Genomic DNA, 22,222 nt, shown 5'->3' with positions numbered 1-22,222 from the left:
AAATATTCATTTAAATCAATGAACATTTAATTAGCAATCAAATTTTAAAAATCTTGTACAACTATAAAACTTATGATTTTTTAGAATTCATGAATATTTTTCAAATATTTTAAAAGAATGTTTTAAATATACGAACATTGTTTAGATACTCGATTTTTTTTGAAACATTGTGAACATTTTTTAAAATTCACAAAAAAATAAAATTTGTGTGTTTATTTAATTATTTAAAAAGTGCTTTAATGAAATGTCAGTTCCTAGTTCCTATACTGTCCTGCGAGACACATGATTTGGCTAGACCCGTAGGCCTCCTTTGGTTTGTAGATATTTTGTAGAAACTCTATAGGATAGGATTTGCAAAGGAAAAATTTCTTTGAAGCCCTTTGATTTATAGGAATGGAGTCCTATTTCTATGTAGGATAGGAATCAATCCTTCACATTTTAGAGGAAAAAAACATTAGCCTAGACTCAATGAAAAATTCCTATCCTATCAATCAAATGACATCTCTTTTTTTATAGGAATTAAGATGCATGTCATTTCACTTCCTATAATTTTTCTATTTCTGTAAAATTCTTATCCTATGAACCAAAGAAGGCCTTAGGGTCTACTTAAAAAAAACCTTAAAGTCCCTAGTTTATTCTAGAGGCTCAATATAATTTTATTTCAAGTCTACTATCAGTTAACAACCGTTAATTAGTAGCCTTTAAAAAATTTAACCCTTAATTGTTAAGTATTTAAATAAAATTTTAGTACGGGCTTCTAGAATAACTTGGGAAAAAAGGCAACTTATTTCCATAGCTGACAATAAGCTAAAAAAGAGACTGAAAGGAGGCAACTTATTTTAACAACTGACAATAGCCCCAAAAGAATTGACCCTTATCAATTACAAGGATAGTGTGAGGCAATTAAGTCCTTTATTTCTAGAGCATAATAATCATATAAAATAGCCGATAGCAACCAGACATTCATGTTGAGCTTAGTAATTACTTCAAATACATTCATTTGAGATAAAACCGATAAAGTATATAAGGATAGCCTGGAGCAACCAGGCATTCAAGCTGCACAATGAATGCTAGAGAGCTTAGTAATTGTGTACGCTAGGCTTTTAGGCTGCATAAAAATATGCTAGGCTGCATCCTACATTGGAGAGCGAGCCTAGTAATTGTGCACACTAAAGATCTTAGTACTCCCTCCTTTTCGGTTTATAAGGCTCAATTCAAAAATCTCACCAACCAAGGTAGATGATGAGTGGTGAAATATTTTTTGCAGTTTGCAAAAGCACTCAATTAATGCTCTTGTTTTCCTCAAAAAATTATGTTTACGAATGCATTAATTGCAATGCATGCATGCATAAAATGCATGCATTGGTCAGTTTTCTCTTAATACTTGTATGCAATGATTTAATGCACCTTAAAGTCTGAATATGTGATAGGGAACAATCAAATTGAGCCTTATAAAATGAAAAAACTAAAATTTTGAGATAAACCCTATAAACCGGAAAGGAGGGAGTACTAGAGAGCGAGCTTAGTAATTGTGTATGCTAGAGAGCTTAGTAATTATAATTGTGTATCCTAGGCTGCACAAAAATATACTAAGCTGAAGCCTACATTGGACGCTAGAGAGCGCTCGCATCCTTATCGTCGTGTATATCTTTTTCTGTTTTGGGGGGCCCGATTCTGTACATCCTTCCCGTAGTATAAAATGACATCCTTATTCTGGTGTATATCTTTTTTTGTTGTTGGGGGCTTGACTCTGTACATTCTTTCCGTAGTGTAAAATGGCATAGCTTTGTGCCTCTTTCCTGTAGAGTAAATGCGTTTCTGACGGACCTGGCTGAGAGTGTTGTAAATTTCGTGCAAGCCAATTTCTACATGCAACTCAGACAATCAAATTGCTCAGCATTTAGCCGTCAAAGTTTGGTTAGACTTGATACAGCCTAACTTAGTTAGGCTTGATGCAGCCTAAGCCTATCAAACGCCTCATAGGCTGCACAAGAACATGTAACACATTGGAAGAGAACATTTCGTTCGAAAACTACTTTAATCATTTAAAACATTGTTAATAATATAGCCAGTTACTGGTTATATGATGTTGGATAATGTCATGTCATATATAATCATCTATAGTCATTCATATAAATATCTATAGTCATTCATGTAAATCATTTAGAGAATTCAAAATCTCTTTTAACTATTTAAGCATGATTAATAATACAACCAGTTGCTTGCTATATGATATTATCATGTTATAAGTATATGGTTATCTTTTATAGTCACTTATGAAACAAGGTTGAGTACTACTCTCTCTATAAATTAATATAAAAGCATAGTGATCTAAACACTCTTATATTAGTTTACAGAGGAGTACTTTATTTCAGCTTTCTTCATATTTATTATAGCTGTCATACTTTGTTTCACCTTCTATCCATCTCTTTCGTGCTTTCTTCATATCTATTATAGCTGTCATACTTTGTTTCACCTTCTATCCACCTCTTTTGTTTCATATTTATTGTATTTTTTCTTCATTTTTATTGCATTTTCTTCTCTCTATCTCATTTTTCATACTTATTCATTAATTTTTCTTCATATGTATTGCATTTTCTTCTCTCTTATCTCTTTTTTCATACTTACTGATTTTCTTTTTTGTACTTACTCCAACTATTTTTGCCCACTTCCACCGACGGAAGTTATGTAAGCAGGCTATAAGTCCATTATTATATTCGCTCTTCATCATTTTCTTATGTCTCTGCTCCACATAGACATCATTTTCTTATGCCTCTTCTCCACATAGAGGAAAATATCGTGCAAGTGTAAGTAAGCTATAAGTCAATTATTGTACTCGCTCTCAGGGCGATTTACTTACACTTGACTTATGTCTCTGCTCCACATAGACATCATTTTCTTACTTGCTATCTCTATAAGGAAATAAAGATGATAAGTCCAGCTAATTGATCACCAACACTGTGGTTCATTTATCTTCTACAGCTCCTCTTATGCAGGGTGAAACTTATGACAAAAGCAGCTAGCTGGTGCTTCTCACACGGTTGACATCAGATGGTACATAAAACATACAACAGCGGCCGTCCGGCCGGCCGGCGGCCTCGGTAACTTTATTTCTAGGTAGCTCTACATCGCCGTGGTACTACGGCTAGCTAGCCAGCTACTGGCGCCCGAGCTGACGTCCACCGGCGCCCATCCCCTGCCGCGCCTGCGCCCGCGGCTCCTCCGCCCCGGCCTTCCTCCCTTCCTCCTCCCCCAGATCACGCCGCGGCTGCTGCTGCTGCTGGTGCGGCGAGGCGTCGGCCACGTGCCGCGCCTGGGCGAAGAGGTCGACGGGGTCGGAGTCGGCGATCTTGCCGCCCTCCAGCGGCGAGCCATTGAAGTAGCCGGTCCTGAGCTCGTCGTCCACGGTCAACCTCGCCTGGGCCGTGCCGTGCTTGATGTCCTCCTTGCTCGTCGCCATGGCTCTCGCTGATGTGCCTCGCTACGGATGAGCTGAGTGCCTGGTGCGGGTGTGTCTCTGTCTCTCCGATCCGTGTACGCCTCGTCGTCCTTGCGGTGCACTGCGCTGTTATAAGTGAGGTAAGCTGGCGGTGAAGCTCGCGTGAAGAGGACACGCCGCACCGTGACGTGGCTGCATGCATGCCATGCTAGCTCGCTCTCGAACCCTCTACAGCATGGCCCGCATGAAGCCCATTGAACGACTGATAATGGCATTCCCAAGCTTGTACGAATTCAAACTTTCAAAAATAAATGGCACGCTACAGATAAATAATACTCCCTCTGTTCTAAAATATAAGATATATCATTATTTTAAGTCAAACTTTGTCCAAATTTATAGAAGAAAACATCATTATCACTAGATTCCTCATGAAATACAGATTCTAAGATTTTAATCCTTATCACTAGATTCGACATGAAATACATATTTAAAGATTTTATTTATTTTGTATTGTAGTTCTTGACATATTTTGCTATAAACTCGGTCAAACAAGGTGGACTTTTGAAAAAAAATCAACACACCTTATATTTAGGAGCGAATTAAGTAGTATAGGTACCTTTTAATGTAACTAGTAATCCTATTTTACCCAATATGATTTGAACTTTTGAATCCATAAATCTAATATCATGTATTTTCCTCAAATATGGAACTTCTAGGTTCAGAAACTTACTTCTGCAAAAGTAAATCTATGAAACAGAAAAAAAGAAGATTATCACAATGGAAATATTTCTAAACTTGTGAATATTGTATGCATATTATTCACCACTTGTACATCTTGCATTCATAATTATTTCACAGCGTGTTTGTTTCGCGGGAGTTTGTATCGGGGAATGGGAGTTCCTGCGGCGCCTGACTTAAAATCCCTTGCATGATTGGAGGACATGAGAATTAAAGAAGGCGGGGGAATAAAGGGAATTAAGGGGTGCAACACCCCCATATCCGGCTTGCCTGCTCCCTTTCCGTGCTCCCATCCGTGCTCCCACCTCATCCAACGGCTGTTTTTTTTTCTTTTTTCTTTCTAATCTAATCATCTCCCCCCCTGATTTTAAGGGATGGGGCCGGACCTTATTTTGTTCCAATCAAATCAAGCCACGTATGCGGGAGCACGGATGGGCACACGGGAAGGGAGCAGGCAAGTCTCGTCCATATCTCTTCCCTGATGGGGGGCTGCTAATTGAGTTGGGGAATGGAAAGTGAGAAAATTGTTTGTTGTCCACGCCCCGCAAGCAACGATACTAATTAATCCTCTCTTAAATTCCCACAAACTATCCTCATCCATACCAAACGTGGGCATGGGACTAATAAACCACTTCCCAAATCTAATCCCTCAACCAACTCCCTCTCATAAATTCTCATTTCTTTTTCCTTAAACCACCAAACACGCTGTCAGAAGGTTATGATTCCCACCCAGATCCAAACAACTACATATAGAAGAAGAAAAAAATCTCAGCACCACATAGATCAAAGATCAATTATTCAGGCCTCTAACCAACCGCAACGTAGAGTCAGAGGAGTTGAGAAGCTGGAGGGCTCCCTAACACGTCCTAAGTCCCCTAAGAAAATTGTACAACGATTTTTCTGGGCTGGGAATGGTGCGCCCCCAACCACACACACACACACATGAAATAATTTGATTGTCGAGCTACACAAAATTTTTTATGGACTTTGAGAATGAAAATGCATGTGTTGAAAAAGCACAGATTTTTTTTGTGTGTGTACTTCTCATTTTAGTGTATTTCATCATGGAAATTTATGCAAATGTACATTTTGTATCTGGGTATATTATTTTTTCAAAAAATAGAAACGTAAAAGTATGATTTTGTATCTGGGTACTTTATTGAGGAAGGAGGTGCTACAAGAGTACTAGAATGACCATGTGCACCTTCTCACAGTATTTAACTGCATGAAAGCATGCATCGTATGGTTGTTGCACCACATGATATTGAATGTAAACGTACAGTCTTTTATTTAGGTGGTGTTTGGTTCTCTAGTCCTAGGACTTTTTCTAGTCCCAACTAAAAAGTCTCTAGTCCCTAAAAAGTCCCTCCCTGTTTGTTTTCAGAGACTAAAAAGTCCCTCCCTGTTTGTGTAGGGATTAGAAAAAGTCCCTGGAAACAAACACCCCCTTAAGCACACGAAGAGAGATGACGCAAGATTATAATCTCAAAGAAACGATCCTGTGTACCTAAGGGCAAGCAAGGAGTAGAGCTCGATTGTTTCTATGTTCATATCAAAATACATCACGTATGCAGTGTACCACATAAATTTTTCAGCTAGTTGGAAACTTGGAATTGCTTTTGAATGCTGTAGAAACCCACAGACATCCTAGGAATTGGAAGCATCAGGATTTGCGACTACACATGACTCAAATCGTACACGATGTGGCATCACCGTGATGGTTAGAGGGAGACGGGTTGTTCTTCTTGCTTACGTCCTGAAACTGGCACACTTGGGTGGGATAGCATCCGAGTTACATAATGTTTTTAGTTGAAGTCATGGTACTAGTACATTTCATAGGGCCTAGTGCTAAGAATGACCCAGATGGCTGCGATTCACAGTCTTCTAGGTGGAGATTCAAGTTGATTGCCTCATGCTATTTCATGAACTGATTACGTTCAGGTTGTTCGATGACGGGAGACAGGTTGTTCTTCTCTTATTGTCCTGAAGCTTTGTCCTTTGAATGTGAACAAACAATACTGTAGCCACGAATCCAAGCAGTTGTAGGCCCTTGGATGAAGCTCACAGAAAGACTGATATGCATTCCGAAGCTTGTATTCAAACTTTCAAAACCGGCAGACTACAATAAGCGTACATGCATCTTTTACTGAAACTAGCAAACTTTACCCAATAGATGATGTGAATTTTTTTTATCCATAAATCTACTGTCATGTATCTGCCTCAAATATGAAATTTCTAGATCTCAAAAAAAAAATCTAGGTTCAGAAACTTACTTTTGCAACAGTGCACTTGTGAAATACAAGAAGATTATCACAATGCAAAATATTTCTTAACTCGTGAATACTGTATGCATATTATTCACCTTGTAAACAGCTACATATAAACAATTTTCTCTAGCACAACATCGATCACAGATCCATTATATGTTAATAACCAGTCCTCAACAAATCCCAAACTTCTGTATGTTCATCTTATTTTCCTCTCATCCGCCTTTCCAATGATTGTTTACACTGCGTATATGGTTGCAGAATACTTTGTTCCAGTGTGGAAGACATCAAGCTCGAAAAGACCTGAAACTAATGGTCATACCATATCATTTTAATAAATAAAAAGGACATTACTAATTACCATGGAAAAAATTATGTACCTTCGTGTAAAGAAATCGTTGGGGATGTAAAGCTTGGAGCTTTAAACATTTTTGGGCAACAACAAATATAGCACTGCAAAAAGATTATTGAAAAATAGAGCTTGAAATCACTGTAAACTATTCAGCTAGTAACTGATTATTTACTTGCATAAATGAAAAATAGTCTACTGCATATTGAGTGATAAAGTAAAAGAAAACAGCCAAAAATATATATTGAAGCAGCATACTTTCAAATCTAGCAAAGAATTATGTTGCCCTCGAAACAACGAAGATTGTTATTTCCAGTTTTGTCAATAATCAGAAACTTTATGATATGCCTTCTCATTTTCTCCTAAAGTCTTGGAAGAGCTTAGACCCAAGATATCATGTACTCCCTCCGTCCCAAAATATAAGAACATTTTTAACACTAGCATAGTGTCAAAAACGTTCTTATATTCTGGGACAGAGGGAGTAATTTCTAACAGCATACCAAACCTATCGTATACACGACCTTCTCAAGAAAATTTGCCAATTTTTTCTTAGCAATTCTTCAAGTAAATGCAATCGTAATGACAGATGTAAACATATTATTAATATGCAGCAAGAAAATATTGACCAAATGTACAAAGGGTCAAAGGGATAAATATGTACTCCACAGGTGTTGCAGTCCAAGTTGTCAAGGGGCTTCTGAGTAATCTAGTTGTCGAAGGAAACCTCAAGACATGTTACACTTCTGTTGTATGCTAGGCAGTACTAGATGATTATATCAATGTTACAATGCATTATTGGAGTATAACAGAATAATTTACTGATCCATCACCAATAATCAACACATGAACAAGCCCCGTTATAGAAATGATGAAACCTGTGGTTGTCTCTCAGTACTATTTTTCTTCCTGTGACGAGGGAGAAGTATTTGTATGCAGAATGGCAATCACCACAAACACGGAGGTTCTTCATGATGCGGAGTGTGTCTCCAGAAGGAGAAGCCAAATCCCCAAAAGCAAAGGCCAGCTTTTCGCAGTGATAACGTAGTGATTCTTCTCTTCTGTCTTTTTCTGTGCTGTGTGTGGCAAAACTGGTATCAGGCACATAACCTGCAGCCTTGATACTACCTATCAACCTATCCAAATTCCTATATATCTCCTCGGAGATGGGGTGTGAACGGTCATCAACACCAAATCTATGTGTCGTTTGGCCCATTTCGATCCAACTAAAGGCATCATCCCCATCTATACCTCTCTTTTCCATCAAACTTCTAACCTTTTCTGCTTCTGTCCACCTTCCTAATCTTGCACAGATGTTACCAAGTAGTATATAATTTGTTGGCTCATAAGGTTCCATCTCAAACAGCATTTCTGCAATCTTGATGCCCGTTTCAATGTCACCGTGTTTGCTACAAGCACCAAGAACAATCCTCCATAAGGATGTTTCAGCTTCAAAGGGCATTTCCTTAATTGTTTTCATGGATTCCTCGATTTCTCCTGATCGAGCCAGCATGTCGATAACACAGGCATAATGTTGATACGTCAGTTTTATGCCCTCCATATCCAACATGGAATCGAATAAATGCAAACCTTCATGAATAAGACCAGCATGGTTGAAAGCGGAAAGAAGATTCAGTAAGGTGACCTCATCAGGTATCAAGCCAGAAAACTTCATCCGCTTGAAAAGTTCAACTGCTTCTTTCGGGCGTGCATGCTGCCCAAGAGCCAAAATCATTGAATTGTAGGATATTACATCCAAAACGTCGTTCGAATTGAAGACTCTCCATGCATCATCAATGCATCCACAATCAGAGTACATGGTTAAAAGTGCATTTGTCATGGCGGCATCCTTGTCAGTTATGTTCTTCAGGCTGTGGGCATGAACTTGCCTGCCCGTCTCCAGCATCGACATGCTCCCGCAGATGGCAAACAGGCTGGAGTAGACAAACTGCCTCGGCTTAATATCTTGGCACAACATCTTGTAGAATGTAAGGAGAGCAGCTTCTTCCTCCTTGCAGTTGACATACGCGGAGATCATAGAAGACCAGACAACCGGGTCCAAAGTATCCACATCATCAAAGACGGCCTTCACATCTTCCAGTGCTCCTGTAGCCGCGTACATAGAAACGAGGGAAGCACCCACAAAGGGATCCTTGTCCAGCCCGGATTTGACTACCTGCGCGTGCACGGCTCCCCCGAGTTCTTGCACGCAGCCGCCACCACGGTTCCTGCCAATGCCGGACAGCAGCGCCGGGAACGTGTACTTGTCGGGGGCGACACGGTCCTGCCTCCTCATGCAGCGGAACAGCGCCAGCGCCTCGTCCCGGCGGCCCGCCTGCGCGTACCCTTTGATGAGCGCGTTCCAGGTGACGGCGTTCCTGCGTGCCATCCTGTCGAACACCTGGCGCGCAAGGTCGGGCTCCCGGCATGAGGCGTAGAAGTTGAGGATGGCGGTGGAGAGGATGGTGTTATCCCCGTCGCCCAAGAAGCCACGCACCACGGCCTGCGCGTGGAGCTGCGCACCCAGGGAGTGGGAGGGGGAGGAGGATGAGGCGGCCTTGAAAAGCGCGGAGAATGCGCGGGGCGTGGGGGCGTTGGCGATGAGGGCCGGGGCGGCGGACAAGGCCGATGAAGAGGACGCGGTGGTGACACTGATGCGGCAGCGTTGGCGGCGCGTTGTCGGCTTTCGGTTCCGGTGAGGAATGGCGTCGCCGGCGGGGAGGGAGGTCGAATTGGCAGCGCACGGGGTTGGAGGAAGAAGAATTGGCGGCATTGGTGAAGGAAGGCTACCGGCTGAGCAGAGCCAAACGAGTGGACAAAACATTCGCAAGTTCGCTACGGGGAAAATATGCAGTGATCAAGCCCGTGCGGTGATACGATGCTCCGGGGCCTCTATATATGCATATGTACACAAATGCCCGTGCGTTGCCACGGATATAGGTTACAATGTATTTTAATTCATGTAAATATTTCACCTCTTAACCAGAGTGATATGGTGAATGTTACAAATGATGTTTGATCAAGCAGGAGATAGAGCTGCCGAGCTAGAGATGCAGGCTCGCCCTGCAGCACGAGCAGGAGCTACGAGCTGGGGGTCCTGTTCATCTTAACATATGTCCAGCAGAAACCTCATTGTCCAAAAGAGAGCCTTATTGGTAGTGTATTTGTATTAATAAATTAGCAAGGTATTCTTTTTTATTTTTAGGAAAGTGTTTTTGCATGGAACTGCCTTGGCATGCATTCAGTAATTCACCACCATGCGAAATTTCAGACTCCAATACTAGGTGACCATGAAATATTTAGAACATATGAAATATTGTCTTGAAGGACAACATGAAGAATATCATCTTACAGTGGTTCTGCTTTAACATGTATTTCATTCCATAAAAAAGCTCACTCCAGCAACACAGACCGCATTGTCAATCAGATGTTCTATAATAATTAAAATAATTGCATCGGTAGCCGCCACTATTGTCCTGGAATAACTCTTCACATTGCAAATCTACATTCTTCCACATAACACAGAAAACAAAGAAACGTAACTTTTAGAGTTAACTCAATGTGATGGCATCACTGACAATTAACTCAACAATCGAATATCCTTGGAAAAAACATCAAGAAATAGACCAATAATGGTGAAACTCACTTATGTACCATCGTATACACAAACACATAAGAAAATTGGGAACAGTTGGGTTCAGTCTCATGGAAAGGAATTTGAGGGTTCACATAACATGAGAGAATACTATACTGCCCATGCGTTACATTCTGTCAAAGATCCATGACTCTGATGATACTGCATGGACCAGCGCACTGATAAAGAACGCAGAATATTAATAAGGCGAAAGAATTTTGCTAGGGACTTACCACGTTCCTCGAACTGATCAAATCCTAAACTACAGAGAAGGTTCGCTGATCCAATCACCTGCAGCAGGGAAGTTACACGATGAGGGAGTTAATGATTCTTCAGTTGAGGCAGCTGTTACCTTATCAAAAAACATCTAAAGCAAGATGCAACAGTTTCGTTCAAGACAATACATTCGGCCTCTAAGTACCGTTAAAACGGCAAACCAATTTGAAACTCACAACCGAAACTATATAGTTTCAGGAAGATCTCACAAAGTTAACTGAAACGGATAGCAATGTTAAATTACTCCTTGTAGACGCAATAAAAAATAGTACTTACATCCTCTGTGGAAAGATCAAACAATGAATTATATCTATGTTAACTGTACTCTAGACAGATATTTTAAAATGCCTCTCAAATCTCAATACAGAAAACAGTAACTGTCAGAAGTTCAGAACAGAACTCGCAATGGACAGCAGCATTCAGAAGGTTGTATCTTTCACTATACTCAGCGAAAATTTGAGAAAACATTCTCCATGGAAATTTCAAACCAAATACTGAAAATACATCCATAGCCCCATGGAAAGATTCAGCCTTGAAGTTACTTTGAAACGCCGCGCAAAATAGGAAGTCATGCCTAAAACTGCAGTCTGACGAAAACTGACAGTAACTTCAGATAGGCATTATCTCCTAGAATACCTGACGAAAAATTGCAAATAAATATTCGTTGGAAAGGTCTTGAAAAGATATACAACTTTTATTTTAATGGCCCGGTCATATTCGACACCTAGAACCCTCAAAACGCAATCGATCAGTTACTGCACGCACTGCAAATAGAGTTGTGCAAAACAGACTTGCGAAAACAAACAGCGGGACAGGAAGGATTACTTCACTTCATACTTACAACAGATCACGCCCCTGCCCTCTCTATTTCGCTCTTTCTATCTCTTCCCTGCAGCAAACCTTCTTTCAAGCTGCCTCAAACACCATAGATTTGGATTGGTGTCCTCCTGAATACTCTGGCCCCTGAGGCTTTCTTCTCCTTCTCAGAATCTGAACTTATCAAAATCACGCTAATTAGTGGAAAAGGATGCGGATTGACCTCTCACTAACACAGCCACGTGTGCCAACAAATATTTTAACCACTCACCCGGCTCATTCATTGGTACAGAAAAATCACAACATAATTAAGCATATTATGCACCAGTCGAGAGAGCCGAATTAAGTGATCGGTGGCACAGCGGGATAGGCGCCCCCCGTGTGGAACCGCCCGACTCTGGAACCAACGACCAGAGCTCCGACGACAGGCGCCCTCCACGGCAGGACGGCGGGCCGAGCAGGGCGCGGCCACCACCGGGATCGCATTAGGCTCAGAGAAGTCGGTCAGGGTGGAGGACGTATCCGTGAAGGCTGCAGGACGCGACGTCGTCTGTGGTGGAAGGGCAGAAGGAGGCGCGCACGGGCGTGGGAGGGCGCTGGTAGCCCCTGCGCCCCATGGACGGGGCCTGCCCGCTAGACAAGCGGGGCGGCGGCGGCGGCAGGGGAGACGGAGGCCCGCGGGTGTGGGAGCCGGCAACGGCCGCGGCGTCGAGTGTCGCCGACGGTAGAACGCCGCGGGCGTGGGGGGCAGTTGGGGTAGGGGTAGGAGTCCCGACGGGGTAGGCAGTGGCGGCGCGCTGCGGCGGGGCTGGGGTCGTCGGCTCGCGGCAGGGGGTAGCGCCGTAGCGGCACGCTGGAGACCGTGATGCGATTTGGAGTTTTTTTTTTCTAATCGCTCGTCGGGTTGACCTCATCAGGACTGCGGGTTGATTCATACTAACTTCAGGGGCTTTTATGCAAAAGTACTAATGACGGACGATCAGAAGCATTAGCTGCTTTATTAATATTAAAAATTAAATAAAATTAGGGAAAGACTTCCTCCATAAACTAATATAAAAACATTTAAAACATTACTTTAATGATCTAAACGCTCTTATGCTGAATTCCCACTACAACACGGTGAATAATTGGAGGCATAATCTTAGTGGCGTTTTCTGAAACGCCTTGTAACCTGTTGTACGAAGGCGTTTTTAGGGATCGCCTTAAAATACAGAGTATACGAGGCAGAACGCCTCCGAATCCATGTGCAACAGAGGCTTAACTGCAAAACGCCGTTGTTAGGCCGTGCCTATGAAGGCGGATCAGTAGAACACCGTGGTTAGATTTTGTTCAGCGGCATCTTGCAGAACGCCCTCCCGTATTATTTGCGGCGTTTAGAGGCAAAACGCCTAGCTGTAGAGATCTAATCAGCAAACAGCGGCAGAAGTTTTTCCTCTTCAGATTAACTAGCGGCACTTTCTGAAAATACCAGCGAGCTTTCGAAGGCGTTTTCTAAAAGTGCCGTGGAATGTCTAACTTTCGGAGGCGTTATGTTAAAACGCCTTAATTAGGCTTTGCCTTCGTGACTATCTCTAGCATTCTTTCTAAGCGCCGTCAAACAGATTTGAAGGCATTCTGAACGCTTTTGGAGGCGAAAGCTAAATAAACTCGCTTCATGTCTGGTGGGCAACAGTCCGAAACAATCCGAAACATTTTTAAAATACATTATTTACGAAATAATTTACAAAATTCCAAAAACATTATTTAAAAAATGTAAGACAATTTTAAAAATACAAAATATTTTTCATAGCATGTGAAAAACTGTTGGAATTCTGAACATTTTTTGATAAATGTGATTTTTTTGAAATGCTAATAGAGTTGATTTTGTGCGAAACACGAAATTCCAAACAGTTTTTAAAAACACAAAACGAATTGAATTGGTGCAAAAAATAGAAAACAGAAACATTTTTAACTTTTGAGCAATTTTAGAAATGTGCGCACATTTTTTTAAACCTCACGAATTCTTGTTGTGTTATAGTGGGCCGACCCAAATTCTAGTCCGTGAGAGTAGCTGAAATCCCGGCCGGGATTGTAATCTTCTCAGTGTGCCAAACTGGTCTACGATCCAAAATAGACTGAGATTACAAGTTTAGAGTACCAATTTCCGAGATTCAAAGTTCAGGGTTTAATTTAGCTTTCGTCTACAACTTCAAGATTTATTTTGAATTTTTCCCTTTTTTAACGCCTCGTAACACCGGCCGTCTTGTAGTGTCCATACGCACCAGCATGTACAGTCCCTCGATGTTCTATTTTGGAACGGAGGGAGTATATATTGCATGCATATATAGAAACCAAATCAGGCAAGCATGATGTGTGAGATAACCAAGAAAAGTAACTTGCCTGACTCTGAAAAGGTAATCAACAAAATACAAACACTGAAGACAGCATGTGCGTTGATGGATTTTCGTAAGCAGCAGCGTAGAGTAAAGTATATTATGATGGATGTTGCAAAATCTCATTTCACCAAACACTTTCTACACAAGCAAGCAGCACTGTTTTATTTCTGCCAAGTTCCAAAACACTAGAACAAAAGGTAATATCATCGAGAGTCATAAAACTTGCGCTCAATGTTCAGATTGGTGCTAAAACATTGAAAATACGGATTTGTGATCATTCAACTTACGTTCTCGTGCAAATACGGTGCTTCTGCTCGTATGCAGCCATATGGCCTGCTCACATGGCGTGCTAGCCTGGCAGAGGCCCACCTGTCAGTGGCTAGGAGTGCACAAGGCGTTGGGTGACCCTTGCAGGCTAGATTTTTTTATAGAAAACCCCCTCAAAATTTATTTAATTACATGCAAAAGGCCTCAATATGATGGGAAAAAGATGGTTCAGATGAGGTTCGAACCAACAACCCGTTAACAAAACACTCAAATGCAAATAAAAAATACACTCAAACGTACCTCCATCCACCATGGCCGATTGATGTTAAACATGCACAACTAAACTTTATTTAATTATAAACAAAAGCCAGAAGTTGGTAGGCGCATGGATAAACTAGCAAAAAAAAGGAAGCATCAGAACTGATCTCTAGACCTCAAGGGTGGAAGCGCAAGGGGTAATCACTACACCAAGTATTTGCACGAGAATGCAAGTTTTTTTTTGAGGGACACGAGAATGCAAGTTTTTTTTGAGGGATGCACGAGAATGCAAGTTGGATGACCATAAATCCGTATTTTTAAAATTTTAGCACCAAACTGAATATCGAGCACATGTTCTGTGACTTTCGGTGATATTATGATCACTTAGCACTACTTTGAACTGAAAGGCCATTCTCAAGAAATGTTCAGAGAAACCAAGGTAAACTGCTAATCGATGTTCGGCCATCACTATACTGTCAAATTGAGGGCATGTTGATGGTACTATCCATTGGTGGAGTTCTTGGTTGATTCTATCCTTTTTTCATTCAGCATCAAGATCTCGAAACCGTAGTCGGTCGTGCCCTGGAAGGCTGGAACCAAGTGATAGAGGTGAGAGGTTAGAACAGTAATCAGAATAATCCAAGTCATATGCTCAAGAGGTGGTGCAAAGAAGATGACCACTCATAGACTATGATATAACGCTATTTTCATCAAGCCATAATTGTTTCTTGTATTAGTATAAGGTATATCTATAGATTATCATATAACACTATTCAACATTCCGTTTAGATCTATATATATACACTGGCTAGTTGGATACCTCCGACTGCTAGCAAACTTTAAACTAGTAGTAGTGCATCACAATATTATGCAATCACATTATAACTCCCATGTATTTTCCAGTTGAGCATTTGAAATATCACATGCTACCAACATAGTTACAAACTCAACATATCAGATGAACAATATGAATAGTACAATTATAAGATCTAGCTCCTTCCGATCATCACTGTATCCGGCACTGTTCAAGATATCTTCTGATATTCTGATAAATCGGCCGATTTATCTCTTACTGGTGTCTGATCGATAAGAGAAATCAGCTGATAAATCAACCGATATGGCGATAAATCGGCCGATATGCCGATAAAATGGCCGATTTACCCCTTATCTTGGGTTGACCGATAAGTTTCCGATAAGCGATATCCCTAACATTGGTATCCGGATAGTCTTTCTAATATAAATAATATATTGTATTCAACTAATAATCGACCAGCTTCCTTAAGCATATAACCTAAGTGTGTTCCAACAAGTGATAATTTCATGATAATCATGTAAAGTAATTTCATGTATAAATACATATATAATTCCAAAACAAGGTATTTTGAATATTAGTAATTTCTAGTAATTTAAATATAGTTACAGGACACGTAATTCCAACAGTCTCCACGCTCGCCCTGATCACGTCGAATCTTCCCAAGAGCAACATGTTCGTGAAAAAAAGAATATATCCAGCTCACTATGCAGAGCACGGGGTTGGAGGAAGAAGAGTTGGCGGCATTGGTGAAGGAAGGCTACCGGCTGAGCAGAGCCAAACCGAGTGGACAAAACATTCGCAAGTTTGCTTCGGGAAAATATCCAGTGCTCAGCCCGTGGGGTGATACGATGCTCCGGGGCCTCTAGGTGCATGTGTACATATACTAATCACAACCTGATGGATTTCATACGCAACAGTAGTAAAGTAAAGTATATATTGCCAGCATATTAGAAACCAAATCGGGCAAGCATGATGTGTGAGATAACCAAGAAAATTAGCTTTCGTGACTCTGAAAAGGTAATCAGCAAAATACACACACTGAAGACAACATGTGCGTTGATGTATTTTCGTAAGCAACAGCGTAGAGTAGAGTATATTATGATGGACGTTGCAAAATCTCATTTCACCAACCACTTTCTACACAAGCAAGAAGCACTGTTTTATTCCTGCCAAGTTCCAAAACACTAGAACAAACAACATTGTCTCCCTACAAATATGAAGTTCCACAGAAGGGTTGATCACTTAGCACTACTATAAACTGAATGGCCATTCTCAAGGAAACTGTATACAATTGTATGAAATGTTCAAAGAAACCAAGGTAAACTGCTAATCGATGTTCGGCCATCACTCTACTGTCAAATCAAGGGCATGTTGATGGTACTATCCAGTGGTAGAATCCTTGGTTGATCCTATCCTTTTTCTTTATTCAGGATCAAGATCTCGAACCGGCAGTCGGTCGTGCCCTGGAAGGCTGGAACCAAGTGACAGAGGTGAGAGGTTAGAACAATAATTAAAATAATCCAAGTCATATGCTCAAGAGGCGGTGCAAAGAAGATGATCACTGTTAGATTATCATATAACGCTATTTTCATCAGAAAATAATTGATTTTGTATCAGTATAAAGTCGATGTATAGATTATCATATAATGATATTCAACATTCCGTTTACATCTATATCTATACACTGGCTAGTTGGATACTTTTGACTGCTAGCAAACTTTAAACTAGTACATCACAATATTATGCAATCACATTAGACAAACTCAACATATCAGATGAACAATATGGATAGTATGATCTTAATTTACAAACTGTATACCTAAGAGAACATGTGTAGTTCTATCCTCCAACAGCAGAATAAACAATCAGAGTATGATTATCACCTGGTATGCCAACTGTAAACATCATGATTTCTTTCTACACAGTGGACAGATAAAATCAAGAATTGGAGCAATATAAAGAAACTTTTGGGAAAACCATACATAATTAAACATGAGAAATGTGTCAACACTTTTTGTGGTGCCAAATAGCCTTCATGCTTGTCATAGAAGACCATGATCTTTCATGTTTCTGGAACCACAAGACCATGTAAAAAAAATCATAATGTTGAATATCGATATCATGACATGCTCACAACAAACTGACTTATATTCACCTTCCTTTTCTTTTTTCTACTGATTGTTGGCTCTGAACCATGATTCATCTTTGCGCCACTTTCGTGTGACACGAAAACTTCGAATGGCATGAACTAGTATGTTAATTTGGCACGAACCAGCGGCGGAGCTATGTGTAGTTCTAAGGGGGGCATTTGCCCCCCCCCCCCAATTGCATATTTTCTCTTTGGCACCCCTTCGATTCTCCTCAAGCTCCGCTAGTGGCACGAACAATTGGTAGTCTCGCTGATCAGTGGTTGACCAACTTGCACTTGGCCCTGGTTGGGCAGGCGGCTCCGGTCAAAGGGTTGATTTACCACTTGGTCACCGCAACTGCGAAATCAGCGAAAAACAGAGTATTGTTGCTCCTGAATTGGTTCACCACCCTGGCCAGCGACTACGTGTCGTTGCCGCTGTAGAGCTCCTGGTACGAGTGGAGCAGACCGCGTCGGACAGCGAGGTTCTGGTAGTAGCTGGACGTTGGCCTCCTTGTAGACACGGTCCTGGAAGTTCCGGCATTGCGCGAAACCAACGGTGTGCGCGGCCATCTCGCGCAGCGTGAGGCCCTTCCTGCCGAACACCGCAATGAGGCCGCTGATGTTGGCGGACGGCGGCGGGAGGTCCACGTTCTCTAGGTTGAGGCTAGCGTTGGTGGAATCTCGTCGGTCAAGTGGCACCGCCCACGTTAGCCCGCCGAGCAGGACGGAGCCGTCCCCTGCGGCGAGCGTGAGGATGTCGGCACAGGAGACGACGCCGGGGCACGCGGCCTCTGTTAGTAATTGTTAGGGTTTGTGTTCTCCCCCTATTCCTCTACGTTTATCTGTGATGCCGCTCACAATTGGCAATACTGAGCTTAGGGTGTAGGGACCTTCTTGTATTGTCTTTGCAAAGAGTCCACCTCTTATACATATAAGATTCCTAGTATTTTCAACTAGTTTACCAGGATAGACTCCAGATCAAATTACCAATCACGATCTAATTTGTCTGTTAACGAATTCTACTAGTTGTGTCCCCGGAGCACGCACGTGTGAGCAACCCGTCATTGTTGGGATCTACGGTAGGGTGCGTTGACTGCAGATTAAAATTTCCTACGCGCAGAACAACCAAGAACATGCTACGAGAGATGAATCATAGTTCGTTACCACTAGACGCGCAGTGCCGTGCAGCGGAAGAAGAGTTGGGGCAGCGCATCCGCATGGATCGTTTCCTCCTCGTCCGATCTCCCTCGTACAACCGGTGGTCGGTTCCCACGTACAGGTTCGCCAGAGCGACACAAGTGCACCGCCTCTAACGGTATCCGCGCGTGCAAGAGGAACATCGTGCGGCGGACTGCTAGGTCCGATCACACAACCAGCGGCGAGTGGAGGTGTCTATTCGCAACACATGCAAACCCTAGTGACAGCGCCGAAGCGATCAACTGCGTGAGTGTCCGGCACCTCCACTATATATATAGGCGTCCGTCACGGGCTCAACACTTGGGCCTCGCACGGACCCTAAAGCCCATAAGTCTACTCGGCCACAATCCGAATACAGTTCGGATCACATCCGACCAGTGTCCTCGGATCCGACCTCGTAGGTTCCTTCCCTTAAGCGCGCGACCCCTTAGGTTCAAGTTGGCTTGGTCGCAGTTTGGACCACCTCCGAACTGCACGGTTGGTAGTGGCCTCTAGCAAGGCATGCCGAACACCAAGCAGACTATGAAGCTGGTTAGCGAACCTGTACATCACACTTCCATTCCTTTTGCCACATGATATATGTTGTCAAGCTCAAGACGAGTCTGTCATCCTTGTGCTAGCCCAACCTCTTTCTCGTTCCAGTGATGCCGACCACTGTCCGGATTATCTCATAATGCTTGTCGCATGGCCATGCTTATCCTGGTCGGATCACATGAGGGGCCCAGAGTATATCTCTCCTGATCGGAGGGGCAAATCCCATCTTGCTCGACCACGTCTCGCAGCATGGTTCTGGACAAACCCGAAACCTATATTTATAACTACCCAGTTATGGAGTAGCGTTTGGTCGGCCCAAAGCAAGTCTGTCACCATCCCGAGTACATGCGTCAGCTCAGGTCTTAGGACATAGGTTCTATGTTGTACTAGAGACTCACAGATGACATATCGCTGCGTCTCATAGTTGGGTCTGTCCGACTTGGACCTTATCTCGACTCGGATCCGACTACGTCGAATCTGACCAGATCCTTCCAAGTCCATATTATCCGGTTAGCATCCAATGCTCCATGGCTAGTGAGACCAAGCCATCGACCGTGTCATATGCTAGTCTAGTTGGCTGCGCGTCCACACAGCCTTTTCGACTAGGGACCTTTTAGGACAGTCATCATACAATGCATAGTCCCACAAATAAGTCACGTACTTGCTGATACGCATCATTGATAATGTCCAAGGACTATCTTTATTCATAAACACATAGAAAATATCATCATACATGATTGCCTCTAGGGCATATCTCCAACAATCATAATATAGTGTAAACTTCTAATTATGTAGATCAACATTAGGACTGTAATCTAACTGTAAGATCTAGCTCCTTTTGATTATCACTATACCCGGGTAGTCTTTCCAATATAAATAGTATATTGTATTCCACTGATAATTAACCAACTTCCTTAAGCATATAACCCAAGTGCGTTCCAAGAAGTGAGAATTCCATGACAATCATGTAAAGTAATTCCATGCATAAATACATGTATAATTCCAAATTGAGGTATTCTAAATATTAGTAGTTCCTAGTAATTTGAATATAGTTGCAGGACACATAATTCCAACATCTCCCACTTATCCGAACGATCATTTAAATATCCGTAAACTCATAGCCTTAACATGCTTGCCAAATACCTCTTGACTAAGAGGCTTAGTCAAGGGATCAACAATCATATTTGTTAGAATAAATCTGAGGCGCTTCGTCGATTTATCGAGGACCAAGCAATCCAACGAGCACGACACCGAGATTTGTTAACGAGGTTCACCATCATGTCTACATCTCCGGGGCATGACTACGGGCGCTCCTCCCCGTGACACCGTCACAATACCGCACCCCGGCCGCCCGGGCGCCGGCACACGCCACCGGCTCCCCTGCGTGCCTGTGCCATTATGTTGGCATAGGTTACATCATGTGTCTACCCTCTATATATATGAGAGGCCTAGGATACAAGTGTCCTAATAGGACACAATTCCTACCCTGTCTACACACAGTCCAAAACTGTAACATCCCAAATTTTCAATTTGGAATGTTATACATAAGTCATTCATGCATATCATATTTTATTACATTTTTGCTCTACGATCCTCGAAATTCTAAGCAACTCAAGGACCTACGGAGAGAGTTGGAATTTCGTTATTTTCATATTTGAGTTTTCTCAAATTTTGAAAAGAGGATCATTTGGTTTTAATTATTTTTCCCTGAAAATATTTCATATTAAAATATATGAGAAGAGATAATATGACTTCTCCAAAATAAATGAAATATTAGAGGAAAAATATTAAAATCAAATAAGTTATTTTATTTGGATTTTGTTGCAATTTTATTTAAATTAGGAAAAAAATGTGGTTTCAAAATTGCATTAGAGGTCTAAATAAATGTTCACTTTGTCCGCAATATTATTAGAGGACCGTGAAAATTCATTTCAGGATTTTTGGAGTCCGTTTAGTATTTATTTTTCTACTGCAGGATTTATTAAAAAAAAGGTAACCGACCTACCGGGCCGTGTCTGACCTGGACACTTGACCCGGCCGGCCTTATAAGCCGCGCCCCCACGACCCCGAGGCCCAACAAGCCGCGCCCCTGCCCTAACCCTAAGTCGCCGCCCGATCCGCCGCACCTTGCCGCCGCATCGCCGCGCCGACTTGCCGCCGCCGCCATGCTGCGCCGCCTGTCGCCGTTCCGCCGCCGTCGCACGCCGCCGACCTTGCCGAGGTAGCCGCCACCGCCGGTTTTCACAAGAAAACCGTTCGGTTTTTTTGAAACCCTAGTTCGTTTTTTTAGATCGATTTTTTCGGTTTTTCTCAGTTTAGTTAAATCGCGGACGTTCTTCCGTACGTTTTTAACGAACGTTGTTCATCCATTAGTCGCAGACAGTGAACGTTCGTTCCTTAGCCTGTTCGTCAGTTTTCTTTTTCCAGGATTTTGCCGCGATTATTTTCGATCGCGGTTTCTGTCATAATCTTCATTCTAGTTTATCTTCGCTCGTTTATCCGAATCAGGTGAAACAAGTGCCTAGATCTTCGTATCTAAGCCCTCTTTCCGTTTAAACAACTTGAACAAGATTTTGGTACTGTAAAAATTTGACTTTAGTCCAGATTAGTAATCGGATCTTGTTTTTTTCGTAGTTTGAGTTTTGTTGCTCCGTTTGATTTGATTCTTTTTGCAAATCGGAGTTCTTCAGTTGAACTTTCTGGTTAGATCTTCTTATTTGAGTTTTACCCATGCATCTTTGCTTGATTGCTTATGTAGGCTATTGTTTGTTTGTGATAGAACACCCGGAGTGCGAAGCGTGCTACTACGAGTCTCTAGGTTTTGCGGATCATCAGCCAGGCAAGTAACACTTTGATCAGACCCCTTTATCACCCAGTTTTTATGCATTAGTTTCAACCCTCACACATTGCATGAGTAGGATCTCTTAACATTTGGGTCTGGGAAGTAGATGATGAGGTAGAACCTATTACCTGTTTTATTATCAAACCCCTGGGAGTTACTTCTACGTTATGCTTATATTGCCATGCTATGCTCGTAGACGTGGTTTGGGTTTGAGTGTATCCATGACAGATGTGAGTTGTTAATTAATGGTTCAACTTAAGGTGGCAACTTTAATACGCATTTGGGTGG

General features: G+C 42.0%; 2 protein-coding genes across 8 annotated transcripts; both read right to left on the bottom strand.

The window, feature by feature from the left end:
* Nucleotides 1–2,945: 2,945 nt before the first annotated feature.
* Nucleotides 2,946–3,578, bottom strand: SMP1 (seed maturation protein). The gene has a single exon (XM_048686724.2). It carries the CDS (start codon nucleotides 3,458–3,460, stop codon nucleotides 3,158–3,160), a length of 303 nt encoding a protein of 100 aa, XP_048542681.1. The 5' UTR covers nucleotides 3,461–3,578; the 3' UTR covers nucleotides 2,946–3,157.
* A 2,848-nt stretch (nucleotides 3,579–6,426) lies between these two features.
* On the bottom strand, nucleotides 6,427–12,419 carry LOC125519937 (putative pentatricopeptide repeat-containing protein At5g52630). Of its 7 annotated transcripts, XM_087534944.1 has the most exons (5): nucleotides 11,542–12,419; nucleotides 10,658–10,715; nucleotides 7,669–10,586; nucleotides 6,825–6,897; nucleotides 6,427–6,753 (listed from the first exon to the last, which is right to left on the bottom strand). In XM_087534944.1, exons 3-5 carry the CDS (start codon nucleotides 9,612–9,614, stop codon nucleotides 6,649–6,651), a joined length of 2,124 nt encoding a protein of 707 aa, XP_087391070.1. In that variant the 5' UTR covers nucleotides 9,615–10,586; nucleotides 10,658–10,715; nucleotides 11,542–12,419; the 3' UTR covers nucleotides 6,427–6,648. The 7 variants fall into 7 exon arrangements, 5 of the variants coding, with proteins under 5 accessions (XP_087391070.1, XP_087391068.1, XP_087391069.1 ...); XM_087534942.1 differs by having other exon boundaries at nucleotides 10,658–12,419; XM_087534943.1 differs by having other exon boundaries at nucleotides 7,669–11,336.
* Between the last annotated feature and the right edge of the window lie 9,803 nt (nucleotides 12,420–22,222).

The sequence above is a fragment of the Triticum urartu genome, chromosome 7A (assembly GCF_056163025.1).
Source record: "Triticum urartu cultivar PI428250 chromosome 7A, HENAU_Tu73, whole genome shotgun sequence".
In the NCBI taxonomy this organism is placed as follows: Eukaryota; Viridiplantae; Streptophyta; class Magnoliopsida; order Poales; family Poaceae; genus Triticum; species Triticum urartu.
The sequence above is the reverse complement of the archived record's forward strand: the minus strand, read 5'-3'. Positions and strand labels throughout refer to the sequence as shown.